The 22647-nt window shown below is 33.8% G+C and overlaps 1 protein-coding gene across 1 annotated transcript; it reads right to left on the bottom strand.

Annotated features, from left to right (window-relative positions):
* Positions 1 to 20197: 20197 nt before the first annotated feature.
* On the bottom strand, positions 20198 to 20958 carry LOC149204152 (thaumatin-like protein). Its single transcript, XM_089393220.1, has 2 exons — positions 20800 to 20958; positions 20198 to 20696 (listed from the first exon to the last, which is right to left on the bottom strand). The coding sequence occupies exons 1-2, from the start codon at positions 20873 to 20875 to the stop codon at positions 20218 to 20220; spliced, it is 555 nt and encodes a 184-aa protein (XP_089249346.1). The 5' UTR covers positions 20876 to 20958; the 3' UTR covers positions 20198 to 20217.
* Between the last annotated feature and the right edge of the window lie 1689 nt (positions 20959 to 22647).

Here is a 22647-nt window from a genome sequence, read left to right on the forward strand (position 1 = left end):
GGCATCTGACCATTGAGGGGGATTTTTGCCAAGCCGCTTATTCAGCACTTTCTTGTCACTGGCACAGTCTTGATAAAAGCTGCTTACATAATTTAGGCAGCCAAGGAACCTTTGCAGTTGTGTCTTGTCTTTTAAGACATCTGGAAATTTGTCTGCAAAGTCAATGGCATGTTGTTGCAGAGAGATTTGTCCATTAGAAATCTGGTGGCCTAAGAACTTTATAGAAGTCTGAAATACTTCTATTTTCTTTTTACTAAGCACAAGCCCATTTTTCTTGACCAACTTCATGAAAATATTTACATGCTTGAAGTGATCATCAATATTTTTGGAAAAAATTAAAACATCATCAATATATACAAGTAACCAATCAAAATATGGCTTAAAAATATCATCCATGACCTTTTGAAACTTTGAAGGAGCATTTTTAAGACCGAATGGCATGACATTCCATTCATAGTGCCCTGCAGGAATACTAAAAGCAGTTTTGAACTTATCTTCCTCATTAATGGCAACTTGCCAAAATCCTGCTTTTAAATCAAATTTTGAAAATATTTTTGCCCCTGCAATTCTTCTGATCAAGTCTCCTTTATGTGGAATGGGATAAGTATCATCAGCCAAAACTGAATTTAGAGGCTTGTAATTTATTACAAGTCTAGGGATACCTCTAATTTGTTCAGCTCTTTTGTTTACATAGAATCCATAGCAATTCCAGGGGCTAGTGGATTCTCTGATCAATCCTCTGTTGAGCAATTGCTGAATTTCTTTTTGGCATAGTTCTCTGTATTCTTGGCTCATAGGGATCGCTCTGCTTTTACAGGGCTTTCCTGTGTATCCTTCTTTGTAGGGCAACTTAATGGTATGTTGCTTTCTGTGCCAAAAAGCATTTGGCTCTTCTGAACAACATTTTTCTTCCAGTTTTCCTTTCAGTTCTTGGATCCTTCTTTTGATTTGGGGTAGTTTCAGCTGTTCTTCTACTCTCAATGTGCTTTTTAGATCTTTAAGATCTGATAGCAAAGATTCTGCTTTGTCTAATTTCTGCATGGCTTGAACCATTGTAGAAACTCTTGGAGTAGAAACATAAGGAAGCTCAATCCTTTTTCTTCTTCCTTTAGATGTGGGTACAGAAATGAAATAACCAGCTCTACTTCCTTTCAATCTGGCTGAGCCATGAGGTTCCACTGCAGCTAAAAAAACATTCCCTAATATACAATCAACAGGGATGTCTGCTATGGCAAACTTCATGTATACACAGTGGGTATCAAAACATAGTGAAGCTCTAGGAATTTCATATTTGAGTTTCTTATTTCCTAGGCCTACAACTTCTCTTTCAGCAGAGACCCAATATTTTGCTGGAACATTTCTGATGTTAAGAATATTAATATCTGCACCAGAATCTAATAATGCAGTCATGAAAAATATCTGGCCTTGGATACAGATTTTTACCTTGACATGATGTTGTTGATATGTGATGGTAAACAATCTCATATCTTGAAAGCCAAAGTTTGGGTCTGACCTTCCTTCAGCAACCTGAATTTCTTGTCTATGGGTTGTTGTGTTCCAGGATTCTTCTTCTTTTTCTTCTTGAATCTCCTTGCCTTTCTTAATTTCTGCAATTTGAGCTTTGATTGCAGAAATCTCTGCTTTGAGTTGGTGAATTTCACCACTCACTTCTCCCAAAGTCAGGGATCTTACTTTCCCTGGTTTCTGGTGATGCATTTGGAAAGACTTAGTGTTCCTTTCATAGGATGCATCGACAAACAAAGGTTTCTTACCTGATTCTTTTGAGGCTTTTGATTTAAGCTGATCTGTGAATGCTTCTATCAGGCGGTTCTTCATGGCTCCTTCTTCCATTGTCCTAATATGTGATAAAATCTTCATTTCTGCTTCTTCTTCAGTAGATGCCATTAGGACTTTTTCTTTGGGAGGCTTTGTTCTTTCTTCTTCTTCTTCGCTGGAACTGTACAAAAATTCAGAATCATCTTCATAAAATATATGACATGCACATTCTTCTGAATTATAGCAAGAACATTCAGATGATTCAGAATCAGTATACTGTCCCATATTAACTTGAAATTCTTCTTCTGAAGTGCTAAAAGAATCAAGAGACGATTCCTCTAATTGGTGCTGCTGGGCTGAGTCTTTGATAATAAGATTTGGGCACCTTTCTGTAGCATGGGTCCTTGATTTGCATCTCAGGCAAAAGCTTGGGCCTGAATGCTCTTTCTTAACCGGTTTGGCCTTTTGAGCATAAACAGCTGTCTTTTTTCCCTTATTAAGCTTTGATTCTTCCCCTTGGGGACATCTTGAAGCTGTATGCCCAGTCTGGCCACACAACCAGCAAGTAATTTTGTTCCATTTGTCTTGCTTGGATGTATGCAAATGGATGTCAGAAGGAGTATAATAATGGGTTTTTGGGATAAATTTGTAGTGGCCCTTCTTTTTATGGTTTTTATCCCTTATAGAATACTTCCTTTTATTTTTTGGATAATCCCTTCGATTTTTGTAGAAAGTCTCTTTGAATTCTCTTTTGGCCCTCTTCTTAGACTTTCTCTTTTTGACCAATGGGTCATCTATTGTCAGTCCATATTTGCTGCAAATGGACTTTCTATCTAGTAGTCTGGACAGTTTTTCCAAAGACTTGTTTACCTTTGAGCTGGTACAAAGACTTACCAGTGTCTTTGTAATAAGGGAATAAATTTCTCCCCATGTATAAGACTCAAAAGGTAACTGAAAAATTTCTTGCAATCTAATATAGTCAACAAATCTAGAGGGTAGAGCAGCTAGATATACCTGCTTCCAGAGCAAGTTTTTGGAATCTTTCACCTCATAGATTCGCTGCATCCAATCTCTATGAAAATCATCAAATTGAGACATCTTATGACATTTGAGGTTCATCAAAATGACCTCATGTTTGTTGGCAATTTCTGTCTCACAGCCACACCAATGTTCTAGAATCATTGATGTTAGCGCACCAATCATATTGCTTATTACAATACCATCAGGATTATGAATAACATCTCCTTTTTCATCCTTGAGCACTTCTGCTTCCATGGTCTCAATAAGTTTAGGAGAAGATTCAGTTTCCCACCATCTGAGAAGAGTACCTGTAAAACATTGGATGATGGTTCTGCAAGCATCTACCTCTGATTTTCCTCTAAGACACATGAGTTTATATTCAGTATACATTAAATCAATCATCTGGCGAATTTGGCCAATGCTCATGTTGTCTATGTTCCATTCTCTGTGGGAATCAGGGAAGAAAGTATGGGCTTCAGGCAATTTTCCCTTCCCTTCAATGTCAGGAGCAGAATATCTGGAAAATCTATGTTCAAGAGGCTCATAGATTGGGAGGATTTGTGTTTCCTGAGATTTTTGTTCTTCTGTTTCTGGTTCCCTGAATAAGGAAGCAATACTGATGTGTTCAGACTCATCAGTCTTTGAGGTGGTTTCTTTGGGGAACAACAGAGGGAATTTCTGTACATTCCTTATTGGATTCTCAATCTTTATATTTCTTTTTACCAGGAAAGAATTTGGAACTGGCTTTTCAACTTTTGTGACCTGCATCCTTTCAAATTTCTCATTTAACCCAGTAAGGAGTGTCTTAGTTACATCAATATGTCCAACTAAGTTTTCTCCTATTTCTTCAATCTTATTCAATGATTCCTTGGTGTAAGAACAAGTCATGCTGGAATCAAATTGTAAATTATTCAAACAAGAATTTACACAATTAAGTGAAGACTGTACAATATCTACTTGCTTCTTTACATCTTCTGCTTTAGCCACATTCATTTCTAGACCCTTTAGAGCAGTATTGGTCCAATTTAACTGTTCACTAGCCTTTTGAATTCTACCATCAATTCCTAAGGCATTATCATCTTTTTGAACCAGGGGAATGGCTTTGGCTGCATTTGTCTTTTCTCCCAAGATGATTCCTTTATATGGGGGAAAAGTAGTAGGGGTTTCAACTGTGGATCCATCAATTGCAGTCCATCCATGCTTATCAGTGATACTGCTAGAAGTAGCACCAGTTAAAACATTTATAGGAGCAATTTTATCTTTCCATGAGTAGAAAGATATCCAAACATTATTTACTTCCATATAATGTTTCCAGTCTGTGGCTAACTTTCTTTTCTGATCTGGGGTATATCCTTGGTCAAATTCATCTGCTTGAGGATTTGTATACAAATCCCAATTCAACATTTCTTTCATCCATTTAGAACTGATTTGTGATTTTAAGCATCCATCCATAAGTGCAAAAAACTTATGCATTTCCATGACTGCAGGCCTTTTACAGTCAGAAGGAATCTGTTTGAATCTGCATTCTGGAATCAGTTCTGATTGCTCAAGTTTCCCCAACCCATACCTTGGCTTTGCTGGTCTCATTAAGCAAATCATCTGAGTAAGCCTAGGGTCTTCTTCTTCTATAGAATGGATCATGAGAACATGATCTGAATCAGGCTCAGGCTCATGTGGGAAAGGAATATCAGAACATTTAGGATTCGGGCATGAGCTGATAGAAGTGGATGGAGGAGAAACACCAGTGCGAGGATTATGGTGCAGATGAACATTCTGTTCGGCTAGAGTAAGCAGATTTACGACATTTGTACAATCTGGACATTTTACTTCTAAAGAAGAAAAATTAACAAGCTGAGCTAATTCGAAAAGCTGTGGATGTTTACAAGAAGAAAAGGATGATGATGAACAGGCGGTATCAACAGTGGAAGGATCTCTGTAGTATTTGGATGTTTTACAAGCAGCGTCTATTCTTCTTCGATCAATAGTTGACCTGCGAGGAAAGGATATGACTGCATTGGAAGCATTTTCAGTTATGTTTGCAGAAGTGATATTTCGGGGAATTTGTGGCCTCGAGTGATTTACAACCCAATGTTCAGGGAATTGCAGATCTTCCCATTTTATCAATAGATGTTCAATCTTTTGGTTCTTTGGGTCAGTTTTAACTACCACACTTGATTTGGAATCTCGACTGGGAGTATGACGGATTGCTGGCCATAAAGTGTTGGTATGTCTGAAACAGGCTTTGGTCTGGATGGCTATATTGTTCCTCTTTCTCTTCATATCAAAACCAGTAGTATGGATTTGCAGCTGTAAGATATCTTTAATGGTTTCATCAAACACATATATAGAAAAGTTTGGGAAACAATCAAAGTATACAGGGCCATCAGACAAAGGAGCTACAATCCCTCCGATTATAGAATCTGTATATCTGTTGTGCGTTAGATCTCTAACAGTAGCAAGCACAAATGTTTTTAATCCTTTATGGACCAAAGGATTGATGCCAACCCGAATGCAACCAAGATGCAGATAATTTGTTTTTAACCTTTTTGCTTCTGCTTGTAAAGCCTGAGGATTTAACAGTGGTATTGTCTGAATACTCTCAGAGTTCTCCTGAACTTGACTAACAGACTCTTTAATACTAATTCTTGATGCAGCAATTAAATGAAAAGGAGCTAAATCACTATAGACTTCAGAGGGTGTTATATCTGGTAAAGCCCATCTTGCAGAAGGCTGAAATTCCTCATAAGTAAGTTCAGCAGAGTTTAAGGTTCTACTTGAACTATTTTCAAACATTTCTTTAAGAGGATTTTCTTCTGGATGTGAATCTTCTTCAAGCTCTCTAAATGAAACAGACTTTCTGAATGGCTCCATTCTCACTTAAAACAATATAGATCTGAGTACCAACCTTTTAGAACCAGACGTTACTGGCTCTGATACCAATTTCCTAAATGAAGACATCATTTTCAATCATTTATAAACCAATTAACTTTTGCAAAACATTTTCCTTATTAAATTCTACTGAAGAAATAAATAATTGCATATATTAGAAGATGTTAAACACATTTAATGATATTTTAAATGAAAAGATCTATCACATTCTACAAGTATATAATCTCATAAATTTTGACGACCCTGAGCGCTTAAATTTTCTGTTATATATTTGAAAAACTTTCTTCAACAACTTGGCGAATCCCTTTTTTATATTCTTTCCGATCTTGGCAGTATAACCGGGCAGCCTCCCATTAGCAGCATAATTCAGATTCCCCATTAGTAGCAGAATTCAGATTTGGGTCACACAATAATAACTACAGCCACAATATAGAAAGATAAATATTGCAGCTACTATACTTCATGGAAGAACACCTCACAACCAAAAAGTACTTAACTTGAAGTGAGAAATGCAATAACATCGTACGCTGGGCTCCACTGGTTTTTCAAAATGTCTAAGCAAATACCACCGTGATTATAAACTGCACAGGACGAACCAGAGATCAGTTCGTTTAAGATTGCTAAACACATGTTTGAACCTAATATCTGATATGCCTGGTAAAAACTGATCAGATTTAGTCAGTCGTAATTTCGGATGTAACTGAAAATCTTTATTTGAGAAAATACTCACCACCATCCCATGGTGTTTCTGGAGGCCTGCAAACAAATATGGTCACAAGTCAGTCAATTACGTCGATCAAATCGAAGCAAACTGTGCGTATTCAGATGAATCTAAAAGCATAAACCTTAGTATTTAATGGAAAATTTACCAAAATCACTAATATATATAGCCGGAAATAATAGCATCCCAGACCGTAAGTAAATGTGGCATTTTCCCGTAGCCATTTGAGATACAAATCTAGAGTAAAATAAGATTAATTTTTTTAATTAATAGTATATTTTTATTTTTCAAGTTAAATTATTTTATAACTTTTTATCTTCTTACTAAGTTCTTCTTTATTATCATTCAAAAATTATTTTAATGATGGATCCTTATAAATTGTTTTGATGACAAATCCCTGTTTGCAATACTTTATAGAATTAAGTTTATTTAACAAAGGTAGCGATGGATTTAATGTAATGAATTCAGTATGGTAAGCAAGGATGGATTTTCTGTTCTCATCACGGGCAAAACATAGTGTTGTAATTAGCACTAGAAGCGCAAGGGTGAGTTTTAGTGTTAGCATTGGGATTTAGGTAGAAATCTGGGCACCCGTCCACATTGCAAATCAGTGCTTTGCAGCTACCGTCAGAGGGAGTAATGGAGATGGCCACATTGAAACCAACAATTACAGAGATGTCATAGTAATCTAAATTGTTGCCCCCATTCCGAAACTGTACAACTGAGCCCATGGTTTTTTTCCAAATGATTTCATGTAGAAGATTACTCTATGTACCTTTGCCTACTTGGAAATAATGATATAATTACAATTTCTAGGTTGCAGGTAAAGTATAATAATGGTAACATTATTCTCATGTAGAATTTATGGTTACATACATGCACTTGGTTAAATAAAAGCCCACAATAATACCATGAAGGTTTGTTTGACATTGTCATTCGTGATTTTCTGTAAATTTAGGGTGATTTAGTTTTGGATCAATGATCTTGGATTATTATTTAATTATAAATGTTCGTTTTTTAATGAAGGAAATAATGAAAATAATTAATGATGAGAAAAAACACATTCATGGAGCCAAAATGAGTGTAATAAAAAAAATAATTATATATAAATTTGTATAATAAGAATCATAAGCAACACATCTAACAGAGTTTTCAATGGAGAATTGGATCATGAATTTGAGACTTATTTCAATAGTTGGAAGTTGGGCTCGATATATTAATGAACAACTTTCAAGGAAGGAAGCCTCACTTCTGACTCTAAGTAGAAGCACGCCTATCACGTTTGGTCTAGGCGGAGCGGACTATAATCAGGTATTACAATTAATTGGGGTGCTAAGTAGAAAGGCAAAAGGAGAAGTCGGGCTCGATATATTGATGATCGATTGAATTGAACTTTCATCGATAATTTATAGATTGTATTTTGATAAAAAATTTATAGATTGTAGGGGATGCTAGAGTGAATTGAACTTTCATCCATAATTTATAGATTATACTTTGATAAAAAATTTATAGATTGTAGAGACTTGATGGACACCAGGAACACTTAGCATAGTAGTTAACGTTAATGTAGTTGTTGACTCACGCCATGCAAGTTGAAAGGGTATGATGATTCATAATTTCGAGGTTGAATACAAAGTATTATAATGGTCAATGTTATTATCATCTTGAATTTAGGGTTACATACATGTACTTCATTAAATAAAAGCCGGCACTACTGCCATGAATGTTTGTTTGACATTGCCTTGACCCATTTTTATAAATGATTTAGATTTGTATTAATGATATTGGATTATTATTTAAAATTGTTTATTTTAATTTGATACTATAAGAGTTTTCTTTTGGTTAAAAAAATAACTTAAATAATTAATTATTGGAAAAACACATTCATGGAGCTAAAGCCATGAAAATATTTGTAATAAAAATTATTAACCATAGATAAATTTGTGTAATAAAAATCATTAGCAACACATCCAGCCAGAGTTTGGTATAGAAAAATCCAATCACGACAAGTCCGAATGGACTAGTCGGAGGTTGGCTTAGGGTTTGTTTACACACTGTGCAGGGGGGAATAAATCTGACTCCCGATATCATAGTAGGGACGACTTCCAATTTCCACCCGGGGAACCCACGACGTAGACCTTTTATGGCTTTTCACAAATCTGTCATTGAGCTATCTAGGGAGACCGGATTTGCGCCTCTCCTTTCTAGTGCGACCATCAGCCCTGGCTGCAGATCCAGTTTCGTATGCCTAAATCTATATTCTCTCATCATGGATTTTTCTGTAGAGAAGGAGGAGAGGCTCGTTAAGGAGCAAAATCTACCACGAAAGGGTTTACAGGATCAATTTTGTTCCCCACGACCTCACATCTGCTATGTTGGCCCAGATTTGGTGGTAAATCATGTAGAAAGTAGCTCTCAAAGCTTAGATATTGACCCGTCAGTTATAGATCTACTAAAGAAACCTCGGATTTGCCATATCCAGAGACGAGAGAATGAAGAGAATGAAGGAAGGAAAATTTTCAGATTTGTATAAAATACCTGAGTGGGAACGATATGTTGTTGAAAGACTGAGGTACATCTCGGTAACAACAAATTTTGAAGTACTTGAACATGAGAGCAAGGTGCTTCAAGACCCGTATGCATTGGCAGACTATGGATTGAGTAAGGACTCAACTATTTCTTTGAACTTGACAATGGGGTACGATCCTCCCATCAAAATCCAAAGAAAGCCAATGGATCACATCATTCAAAGATGTACTCAAAGTAAAAACTGACACTCGAGTCAAATCCGATCATATTCCCAGTGTTCCTGGTCCCTACATTGTGGAACGGCGGAATTAAGTTCTAGAAATGGTAGTAGATCATTCATAAGTTAATGATATTAGTTCAATCTTTCAATCCCAGACAGTTATATGCATAAATAGATTTATTTCAATGGATTTTTACTACATGGACAATAAATTATGATATTATTTTTTTTAAAGGTTTTTTCTTTATTAAATTTGAAACATTAAAAGAAAAGGAATTTGTTTCAGGAGAGTCTATGGTTTTGGAGTTTTTTTTAGTTTTTTTATAACTTTACAGTTTCAGGAATTTGATGCTAATATAATGATGGTTTCCAAAATGTTAATGTGGGTTAGATTGCATAATATTCCTCTTCATTTTTTCCTCATAAATTACGAAAAAAAAATGGAAATAAGGTTAGGAAGTATATAATGATAGATTCACAAAGAACTAAAGGGACAATATTTACTTTCCCTAAAATTTATATGTAATTGTAATAAGATTATAATTCCTTGCAAAAAACTTAGAGTATAAATTTAATATATAATTTTAAATTGTGTTATATTTTTTCTTTGTCAAATTGGTACGCAAATATGATATGATTATTATTATAAACATAATAGTGTATTATATAAATAGAATATAAATTTTGTTAATTAATAAAATTATAAGAACATTCTTAATAAAAAAATATATTAATGATAATTAATTGAAAGTAAAATTCACAATAAATTATTACTATTTAAAATTTAATATAAAATATAATAATAAATCAATTTCATTATTATTTAAAATGCATCACATAATAATTTAAAAATCAATAAATTTATTATAGATAAACAACATATAATCTATATAATCATTTATCTTAAAGTATTTAAAATTATTTATTAAATTATTAAAAATAAATAAATTGGTTATATATAAATAACAGATAATCAGTCATTTCCTTTCCATACAGGGTAATAATGTTAGATATAAGATTTTTGTGATCCATAATGTAGAAATAAATTTTTCGGATTAATCACATTCATAAGATTTGGTCAAAATTTAGAACCAATTAATATGGTCTATCCTCAAAAAATAATTATAATCTATATAATTATTTCTCATAATTCCAAATAAAAAAGTTTATAAAATCATATATATCTATTTATTTATTAAATCATTTAAAATCAATTAATCTCTAATATCCATTTTATTCATGTACACCTTAAATATATCCAAATTGATCCATATACAAGGTAAAGATATCCAGAATAACATTACCCATTTACAAACTAATTAGCAAAAATATTATAAAAATAATTATGCATTTTCCCTTTTCAGAGGATATAACTTCCTTTCTACGGGATAGATCTTCTTGCACACAATGGTATTCTTATTATAAATATGATACTACAACCAACATTGTAATATTTTTATTGTAGATATGATACTGTTAAGCTCCCTTTATGGCTTCCAATGGTCGCCGATAATTTGGAAACAATCTGCTAGTTATTTCCTTAAATTATGGAAACCAACTGCAGTTAATTAATTTCTTGTTGTAAACTCCTGGAGTGGTCCATTACTCCTTCTGCAGTTCTCTACCATGTTTTTGGGAACAATTGACACAGCCAACAGAAGCTTGATTTAAGCTTGGCTATAAATACTTTTGTTTGGTCCCCAAGCTCACTAACTCAATCCCCTTCAACCTTACACCATCAAGTTAGAGTGTGCAAAGCTTGGAAGTGCCTCACGGATGAGAGATTTTGGGTGAATTTTGTAAATCTAAGGGTGGCGTTTGCAAAGTTGAGGGAGGGCGCAATTTCATATGATTCACCGATTTCACTGGTGCTTTTGATGTTCACCTGGGACTTGTTCGGAGGTGATAAGATTCTATACGAAGTGTGAGTGTGTTAATTTCATGAAAGGAAAATAGCAGAACGCGTTGATACAAATTCTAATTCCGTCACTAAATAGCCTTGATGCACCACAGACTTTCTCTCTTCGGCTTTTATATGCTCACTTGCCTTGCCTTGATGCGAGTTTTCAATACAAATAAGTAAAGTTTTGATACTAGAAGGAAGAAGGCCAGCGGGTGAGTTTTGGAATCTCTTATTTCTTTCCTGTATGCATCCATCCAAGAGGTCTTTGAGACTACCGATTTTCATCTAGCCAACAATGCATGTTAACACATCAGAAAACAAAAGAAGGCACTACCTCAAGCGTAGCAGAAAGTTTGGTTTTGGAGTGTAAGTAGCATCAATGGCTGGAGATATGGTTTTATTGGGTATTAAAGTTTTTTGATTCTTTTAAATGTTTATTATGCTTTATAAAATCGTTATTCAGCTATCATTTTGTATCGTAGTGTGTTTTATCTATGCCTTGATGTTTATAGACATACTTTGTTTGGCTCAATGCCATATTTAGAGGATTTTCCGAATTAAGGCATTTATTTGGAAATGTGTCTAATTTTTGCTCAATTTTTATTTTTATAATATTTATTTGGTTTAGTTATATGCAATTTGGATAATTGTTGTGCAAATTTATTAAAATGCTCATATTTAATTTGCATTAATTGATTATTTCTACTCTAACTAATACATGCTATTTTGGATAAGTATATGAGTCCCATTATTGAATGTTATGCACGAATATTTTAGTTTTATTTATGCAATTTATAATTATTCACATATCAAGTTAATTTTTATGCATAAAAGAAATAATATCTGAGTGATCCATATAATTTTTAATTGATTAGAGAATAGCCAGAATTAAATAAAATTATATATTATGATTAATTAGGATCACATAAAGAATATTTAGACATCAATTGTAATTAATTATACTAAATATAATAAATTTTGTCACACGGGAGTTTTTATTATATTTATGTAATTAATTAGGATAAAATATTCATAACTTACACACAAGAATTATGAATTAATAGTTTTATTATAAAGTTCAAATCTAAGATAGAATTTATATCGAATTATAATCATAATATACCCTTTAGAATTATTAATTAAGTGAATAATTTGATAAATTCTATTATAAAAAATAATTGAATCTGTTTGAATTGAAAATTTAGTCCACATATAATTTTTGTCATTAGATTCAATTTTAAGCATGATTTACATTGGTAAAGCATGAAATTTTATTTTTAGACCTCAATATTTTTAACATAAGCATGTGATCTTTAATTTTATGTAGTTGTACAACCTAAAAATTTCTCTGATATTCGTTGTGATATTCCTGAACTTAAGGGAGATAACTATAAAGTCTGGAAGGAGAGAGTTCTCCTTCATTTGGGGTGGATGGACATAGACTATGCTATTAGGAAATATGAACGACCGACACTCACTAATACCAGCACTGCAGTGGACAACACGCTTTATGAATGATGGGAGCGATCTAATCACCTAAGCATGATGTTCATTAAGACAAAAATTTCAGCTGGTATTCGTGGTTCCATTGATCAGCATGAAAATGTCTGAGACTTGCTGAAAGCCATCGATGATCAATTCGTCACTTCAGACAAGGCACTAGCAAGCACCCTAATCATGAAGTTCTCATCCCTAAGGCTCATTAGTGTGAAAGGTGTATGCGAGCACATCATGCAAATGAGGGACATTGTGGCTCAATTGAAGAAACTCGAGGTTGAAATATCGGAGTCCTTCCTCGTGCACTACATCCTAAGCACCCTTCCGCACCTATACGGACTCTTCAAAATGTCATACAAGACACATAAGGATAAATGGTCAATTAATGAACTCATGACCATGTGTGTTCAAGAGGAAGGGAGACTGATGATGGAACTAGGAGAAAGTGCAATGCTGGCAATGCGTGGAAAGGGAAAATCTCAAGCCAATTGGAAAGGGAAAGGTAAAGTACCTCCCCAAGCCAATATCAAGAAGGATTCCAAGTGTTTCTTTTGTAAAAAGAAGGGACACATGAAGAAGGAATGCGCCAAATTTCAAAAATTTCTTGCAGACAAAGGTAATCCAATCTCATTTTTTTGTTATGAATCTAATATGGTTAATGTCAATATTAACACCTGGTGGATTGATTCTGGATCAACAATTCACATTTCGAATTCCTTGCAGGGTTTGCAAAACCTAAGGAAGCCAATGGGAAGTGAGAAAAGAATCTTATCAGGAAACAAGATGGGCTCGCATGTGGAAGCTATAGGAACATGCTATTTAACTTTAAGTAGTGGATTTGTTTTAGAATTAGAAAAGACCTTTTATGTTCCAAGTTTTTCTAGAAACTTGATTTCAGTTTCAAGACTTGTGCATTTTGGATTTTCCTTCAACTTTTCAGAAACATCCTTTAGTTTATTTTATAAATGTGATTGTGTTGGGAATGGTATTTTGTCTAATGGTCTTTACTATATTAATTTACAAAAAGATGTCACTTATGATTCATTTCATGTTCACACTGGCACTAAAAGATGTGTTATTAATGAAGATTCCTCTAAATTATGGCACCAGAGATTAGGTCATATTTCCATAGAAAGAATTAAAATATTGGTAAATTAAGGGGTACTTAATACTCTGTATTTTACTGATTTTGAGACTTGTGTGAACTGCATAAAGGGAAAGAAGACCAAAAAGTCAAAGAAAGGTGCCAATAGGAGTTCAGAGATATTAGAGATCATACATACTCATATATTTAGTCCAGATATGGACTCACATGGTCAGAGATGCTTCATCTATTTTATAGATGATTACTCACGATATATGTATCTCTACATGCTTCATAAAAAGAATGAAGCATTAGATGCCTTTAAGATCTTTAAGGCTGAAGTAGACAAACAATGCAGCAAGCAAATTAAGATCATGAGATCAGATAGAGGTGGAGAATATTATGGTAGATACACATAAGATGGACAAGAACCTGGGCCATTCACAAAATTTCTTCAAGAGCATGGGATTTTTACCCAATACATCATGCCTGGTTCACCTGACCAGAATGGTGTAGCAAAAAGAAGAAACCAAACATTATTGGACATGGTGCGGAGTATGCTTAGCAACTCCAATCTTCCTAAATCCTTGTGGACTAAGGCACTTAAGACGGTAGTGTATATATTAAACTGAGTTCCAACCAAGGCTGTTTGTAAAACACCATTTGAATTATGGAAATGTTGGAAACCGAGAATGCAACATATGCGCGTTTGGAGATGCCCGTCTGGAGTGAGAATATACAATCCACAAGAGAAGAAGCTGGACCCAAGGACCATTAGTGGGTATTTCATTAGATATGCTGAAAGGTATAAAGGTTACATATTTTATTGTCCATCTCACAGCACTAGGATTGTGGAATCAAGAAATGCAAAGTTTTTTTGAAAATGACTTGATCAGTGGGAGCGATCAAACTAGGAACATAGTTTCTGAGAATGATCATTCAGAATCTCAACCTTCCACCTCAAGTGATATATTGGTTATTGTTCACAGCACCCCTCAAGTAAAAACTGGTGTTGAACAACCAATTGTTGAAGTTCCACAAGCTGCTGACGACATTCCAGTAGATCAGGTAATTCAAGAGTTGCCAAGAACTTTTGAACAACGAGTTGAACATACCTCTCAGGAAAATGATGGTACAACATTAAGAAGATCTACTAGACCAAAGAGATCAACAATTCCTGATGATTATGTTGTGTGTCTGGAAGAATTTGACTACCACATTGGAGCCGAAAATAAGCCCGAGTCTTTTTCACAAGCCATGAGTTGCAAAGAATCAGAATTATGGTACGATGCCATGAACGAAGAGATGAATTCTATAAAGAGTAACGAAGTCTGGGATCTTGTTGAGTTTCCTAATGGTGCAAAAGCCATTGGATGTAAATGGGTCTTTAAGACAAAGAAAGACTCATTGGGCAATATTGAGAGATATAAGGCAAGACTAGTTGCTAAGGTATTCACTCAGAAAGAAGGAATCAACTACACATAGACTTTTTCTCCTATATCTAAGGAAAGCTCCTTGCACGTTATTATGGCATTAGTAGCCCATTTTGACTTTGAGTTGCAACAAATGGATGTGAAAACGACATTTCTCAATGGAGATCTAGAGGAGGAGGTTTACATAGAACAACCTGAACGATTCCCCTCTAGTGATGGTGAGAAATTGGTTTGCAAGCTCAAGAAATCCTTATACGGTTTAAAACAAGCATCCCTCTAGTGGTATTTGAAATTCCATAATGTAATTTCTTCAATCAATTTTGTAAAAAACATTATGGATCAATGTATATACCTGAAAGTCAGTGGGAGTAAAATCTGTTTTCTTGTTTTATATGTGGATGAAATTTTGCTAGCAACCAATGATAAGGGTTTCCTACATGAGGTGAAACAATTCCTCTCTAAAAATTTCGATATGAAGGATATGGGTGAGGCATCTTATGTCATTGGAGTTAAGATCGATAGAGACAAATTTCGAGGCATCTTGGGTCTGTCTTAGGAAACCTATATTAATAAAATTTTAGAAAGATTTCGGATGAAGGATTGTTCATCAAGTGTAGCTCCCATTGTGAAGGGTGGTAGGTTCAATTTGAACCAATGCCCGAAGAACGACTTTGAAAGGTAACAAATGCAGAACATTCCATATGCTTCTACTATCGAAAGCCTAATGTATGCTCAGGTCTGCACAAGGCCTGACATTGCATTTGTTGTGGGAATGTTGGGACGATATCAGAGCGATCCAGGTTTAGACCATTGGAGAGCTGCAAAGAAAGTAATGAGGTAACTTCAAGGAACCAAAAACTACATGCTTATGTATAGACGAACAAACAATTTGGAAATAATTGGCTACTTAGATTTTGACTTTGTTGGATGTGTTGATTCACACAAATCAACATCACGATACATTTTTATGATGACCGGTGGAGTTGTATCATGTACGAGTGCCAAGCAGACCTTGATTGCCACTTCCACTATGGAAGCCAATTTCGTCTCCTATTTTGAGGCTACTTTACATGGTGTATGGCTTAAGAGTTTCATTTCTGGGCTTAGAATTATGGATTCTATCTCTAAGCCATTGAGAATATATTGCAACAATTCAGCTGTTGTTTTTACGGCTAAAAACAGCAAAAGTGGGAGTCGAAATAAACACATCGAATTTAAGTATTTAGCTATAAGGGAACGTGTTGAAGAAGAGAAAGTGGTCATTAAGCACGTCAGCACTAAGTTGATGATCATTGATCCTTTGACTAAGGGCATACCACTGTTGAAATTCAAGGATCATGTAATGAATATGGGACTTGGTTCCATTATGTAGTTTCTCATTGTATGGACAATGTTATTTCAGTGAAATTCTTAATTATTGTGACGTTTTTCTCATATTTATGTGCACTTTAATTTGATTTCAAAAAATTCATCTGTGTAGGACCAAGAATAAACATAAGGTTTATTCATTAGGAAATTGTTGCCACATAAATTATAATAGAAATAAATACATAGTAATACATGGAAGATAATACTCGTCATTAGAGGACTTATCGCCACGATTCATGTCTCTATTACTTGCTACAGATTATCAATGGGTTTTAAGATGAGACGTTAGATTGGAAGTATGGAGCAAGTGGGAGAATGTTAAGCTCCCTTTATAGCTTCCAACGACCACTTATAATTTGGAAACAATCTACTAGTTATTTCCTTCAATTACGGAAACCAATTGCAGTTATTTCCTTCAATTAAAGAAACCAACTGCAGTTAATTAATTTCTTGCTGGAAGCTCCTTGGGTGGTCCATTACTCCTTTTGTAGATCTCTACCATGTTCTATGGAACACTTGACACATAACCAATAAAAGCTTGATGGAAGCTTGGCTATAAATACTTTTGTTTGGTCCCGAAGCTCACTGACTCAATCCCCTTCAGCCTTACACCATCAAGTTAGAGTGAGCAGAGCTTGGAAGTGCCTCACAGAGCTTGGAAGGGAACGATGGTTCATAATTTAGAGGTTGCATACAAAATATTATAATGGTCAATGTTATTATCATGTTGAATTTATGGTCACATACATCCACTTCATTAAATAAATGCCCAATATTGCCATCAATGTTTGTTTGACATTGTCATTAGCGATTTTCTGTAAATGATTTAGTTTTGGATCAATGATATTGAATTATTATTTAAAATTGTTTATTTTAATCTGGTATTATAAGAGTTTGCTTTTCGTTGGGGTGAGAAAATAATTTAAATGGTTAATTATTTGAAAAAACACATTCATGGAATAAAAGCCATGAAAATTCTTGTAATAATAATGATTAACCATAAATAAATTTGTATAATAAAAATCATTAGCAACACATCCAGTCGAGTTTGCCATAGAAAATCCAATCACGACAAGTACGAATGGACTATTTGGAGGTTAGCTTAGGGTTTTTTTACACACTGTGCGGAGGGGAAAATAAACCCGAGAGAGGGGAAAATAAACCCGATCCCTGATATCATAGTAGCGACGACTTCCAAATTTCCACTCGTGGAACCCACGACGTAGACCTTTTATGGCTTTCAACAAATCTGTCATTGAGTTATCTAGGAAGACCAGATTTGTGCCTCTCTCTTTTCTAGAGCGATCATCAGCCCTGGTTGCAGATCCAGTTTCATATGCCTAGATCTATATTCTCTAATCATGGATTTGTCTGTAGAGAAGGGGAGAGGCTCGTTAAGGATCAAAATCTATTGCGAAAGCGTTTATAGGATCAATTTTGTTCCCCACGACCTCACACATTTGCTATGTTGACCTAGATTTGGTTGTAAATAATGTAGAAAGGAGCTCTCAAAGCTTAGATATTGACCCGTCAATTATAGATTTACTAAAAAAACCTCAGATATGGCATATCTAGAGAAGAGAATGAAGATAATGAAGGAAGGAAAATTTTCAAATTTGTATAAAATACCTGAGTGAAAAATACTTTGTTTATTGGATTTGGGAACGGAGTTGTCTATAATGCGACTTTTTGAGATTCCGGTGATGGAATCCGGCAGAAGAAATTGAGATGAAATCATGATTTGTTGCAGTTAAAATGGTTTTTTAACTGCATATTCGGATTCAGCACCCTGAAAAACCCCTGGGACGCTTTCATTGTGCAGAAACTAGTTATCAAACTTGGATTTCAATAAATTACTGCCGGATTTTCACCGGAAAAAATGGCCGGAAAGGCTTTCAAAAAGTCGCGTTAAAGACTACGGCTTTGGGAACGGTATGTTGTAGAAAAAATGAGGTATTTAATCCAGTTTCAACTCGGTAACCAATGAATTTTTAGGTACTTGAACATGAGAGAAAGGTGCTTCAAGACACGTATCCATTGGAAGACTATGGATTGAGTAAGGACTCGGCGATTTCTTCGAACTTGATAACGGGGTAGGATCTTCCCATCAAAATCGAAAGAAACCCAATGGATCACATCATTCATAGATGTACTCAAAGTGAAAACTGACACTCGAGTCAAATCTGATCATATTCCCAATGTTCCTGGTCCCTACATTGTGGAATAGCGGATGGTCCCTACATTGTGGAATAGCGGAATTAAGTTCTAGAAATGGTAGTAGATCATTCATAAGTTAATGATATTAGTTCAATATTTCAATCCTAGATAGTTATAAGCGGAAATGGATATATTTCAATGGATTTTTACTAGATGGATAATAAATTATGGTATTCATTTATATTTATATTTTATTTATTTATTTATTTTTTAAGTTTGAAATATTGAAGGAAAAGGAATTTGTTTTAAGAAAAGGTCTATGGTTTTGGGGTTTTTCCGAGTCTTTTTATAACCTTACAGTTTCAGGAATTTGATGTTAATATAATGATGGTTTCCAAAATGTTAATGTGGGTTAGATTGCATAATATTCCTCTTCATTTTTTGCCTCATAAGCTACTAGAAGAAATTGGAAATAAGCTTGGGAAGTATATAAAGATAGATTCGTAGAGAACTAAAGAAACAATATTTACTTTCCCTAAAATTTATATGTAAATGTGATAAGATTATCATCTTTGCAAAGAACTTAGAGTATAAATTTAATATATGATTGTAAATTGTCTTATATTTTTTCTTTCTCAAATTGGTATGTAAATATGATTATTATTATAAATATAATAGTGTATTATATAGATAGAATATAAATTTTGTTAATAAATAAAATTATAAAAACATTTTTAATAAAAAAATATATTAATGATAATTAATTGAAAATAAAATTCCCAATAAATTATTACTATTTAAAATTTAATATAAAATATAATAATAAAATCAATTTCATTATTATTTAAAATGCCTCACATAATAATTTAAAAATCAATAAATTTATTTTAGATAAACAACATATAATCTATATAATCATTTATCTTAAAGTTTTTAAAATTATTTATTAAATTATTAAAAATAAATAAATTGGTTATATATAAATAGCATATAATTTTTATAAGTCATTTCATTTCCATGTAGGGTAATAATTTTAGATCTAAGATATTTGTGATCCATAATGTAGAAATAAGTTTTCCCAATTAATCACATAGATAAGATTTGGTCAAAATTTAGAACCAATTAATATGATCTATTTTCAAAAAATAATTATAATCTATATAATTATTTCTCATAATTCTAAATAAAAATGTTTATAAAATCATATATATTTATTTATTAAATCATTTAAAATCTATTGATCTCTAGTATCCATTTTATTCATGTGCACCTTAAATATATCCAAATTGATCCATATACACCCTAAAGATATCCAAAATAACATTGCTCATTTACCAAGTAGTAAAAATATTATAAAAGTAATTATGCCTTTTCCTTTTTCAGAGGATATAACTTCCTTTCTTTCTATGGGATAGATCTTCTTGCACACAATGGTATTCTTATTATAAATATGATACTACAACCAACATTGTAGTTGTAATATTCTTATTGTAGATATGATACTGCATAGAGTTCGGTTTATTTATGAAAGGTAGCGATGGATTTTATGTAATGAACAGAGAATTCAGTATGATAAGCAGGGATGGATTTTATGTAGCAGGGATGGATTTTATGTTGTCATCAAGGGCAGAATATAATGTTGTAATTAGCACCAGAAGGGCAAGCGTGGGTTTTAGTGTCATCAGTGGGATATAAGTAGGCATCTGGGCACTTGTCCATTTTGCAAGTGGGGGCATAGCAGCTACCGTCGGAGGGAGTTGGGGAGAGAGGGACATTGAAACCATCAATGACAGAGAGGTCATAGAAATCTTGATTGGTGCCCCCAGTCAGAGTATATTCAACCAGTGTTGTAGGAGACTGTCCCGAGAGTGTACACCTGAGCACGCCGCCGCAGTCACCACTGCTGCAACTTCCTTTACCAGAGGCATCGAAGGAGCATCCCGTACGTCCCCAAAATCTGCCTGCACTTGTTCCTGCGGGCACGTTAACACTCCATGATTGCCCCTGCCCCAGCGCTTGACCGCCACCGACGGGAATTCCTGCGGCCCATACCGTGTATGAACAGTGGTTCTGGATCACAAACGTCGCACCCGTAGCTCCTGCACTTACCAAAGCAAACAAATATTTCTTTATCATATCATAACTCATTTACGTACATAAAATACCATATGCAATGCAGTCAAGGGATTACTGCAACCTTACCTTGAAGATAAACGTTAAATATTAACGCTAGTATTGCTGTAACATAAATCGAAACTGCAAATGTTCTTGCCCCCATTTCAACGGCCACCAACAAGTAATTAAACACAACTACAAAACGAGGGAATTGCAGTGGAGCTTATTTCATGTTGTATACCACGAATGGCACTCTATATATAGCCGAGGGTAGCCAGCCAAAACATGATATTAGCGTAGCGTATACTGCACGAAAGTCATATCAACTTGTAGATGTTCCAGGCCGTCTTAAACTAGCGACCACAAATATCCCACGAAATCCTTATCTAGATTATACTAAGAAAAGGATTAAGATAAAATGTGTGATGTACAATAAGCCACGGCAATAGCTACTAAATAAGCTATTGTTTAGTGAAGAAAAAACAAGGCGCAGAGTGCGTGAGGGAAATTTCTGAAGAAGAAACAAACACCAGAGAGCGTGATGTACAGATGGAGTCGTAGTTTAGCAGGAGCCATTCCAGGACTATCTCCGCACATTCCATGAATATTCCGAATACGATTAAACAATCGATTTTGCTTCTTTCATAAAATACCAAAATATTTTTAAAATCTACCGTGAAATTAACACATCCCAACTAATTTTAACACATACCAAAAGTTTAAATCTACGGTGAAATTAACATATCCCAATAAAATTTAACACATACCAAAACTTTCCGCGTCATCCTCAAACTGCCGATCACGACCTCTTTCCCCCATTTCCTATGTGAAACAATCGATTTTAATTCCTCTTTCCATCTTCATGATTACTAGGTGGATTTTATTCATCCAATTTCTTTGCTCGCCAAAGTCTCTCGATTTTACTCGTGCAATTTCTTCGTTCGCCACTACGCGAATTTGCAAGACGAACACGACTCACGGGAAACTTTCATATGCTCGGTAATTCTGCAAGGCTAATATGACTCCTTGACAAATAGATCAAACATATTCATATTCACCTAATGTCTTTGGTCCCACTGATCGATCTTTTTCTGAAATTAGCTTATATTTTAAGCAGAGGTTAGTTTTGATGTTAATTGAAACAATGTTATCCTTGAGATGGTGGAAAGTAAAATTTGATTAAGTTTAAATATCTATGCCTAAGAAGTTGTCTATATTCGAACTTGGCTGAAGAATTTATAATTTCAATATTTTTTTTGGTTTAATACATGGTTTCATACTTGTTATAAAAAGTATGTGACTGGTTTTTCATAGTTCGTATGAAAAGTGTGTGAATGGTTTTCCAGTTTCTTATGTTTGTTTTCCTTTTAATATATTAAAAAAATTATTTGTGAAATCTGGTTATCTTTATAATTTATTATTATTATTATTGAAATTTGGTATTGCAATTTGATATCCTTGCTTTTTATTTGGTGTAGCTATTGAAACATGGGTTGGATCACTGCTTTTAATTTAATAATATTGATAAGAATAATGTTATTGGCTCATATTTATTTAATTTTAGGTTTTATTTGTTGGATTTTAATAATATTAGTTTTTTATTATTTTAGGTTTATAATAATAAAATTATTATTAATTAATAATAAACATTAAATTTAATATTAATATTATTTAATATTAATATTATTAAATATTGATTTTAATATTATTATGAATATTGATGTTAATATTATTATGAAATTAATATTATTATTAATGAAATTAACATTTTTAATATAAGTAATATTAATATTAATATTAATACTAATGTTAATAAATATACTAAATTATGAAGCTATAAGTATCATTTTGTATTTTGAAAAGAGAAGTACCAAAAATTTCTTAGAGCATAAAAGCTCTTTAGGAACATTTATGTGGCTATAAGATAATGGTCAA

The sequence above is a fragment of the Pinus tabuliformis genome, chromosome 1_2 (assembly GCF_031772625.1).
Source record: "Pinus tabuliformis cultivar Carrire ecotype Pingquan chromosome 1_2, CPIR1, whole genome shotgun sequence".
NCBI lineage: Eukaryota > Viridiplantae > Streptophyta > Pinopsida > Pinales > Pinaceae > Pinus > Pinus tabuliformis.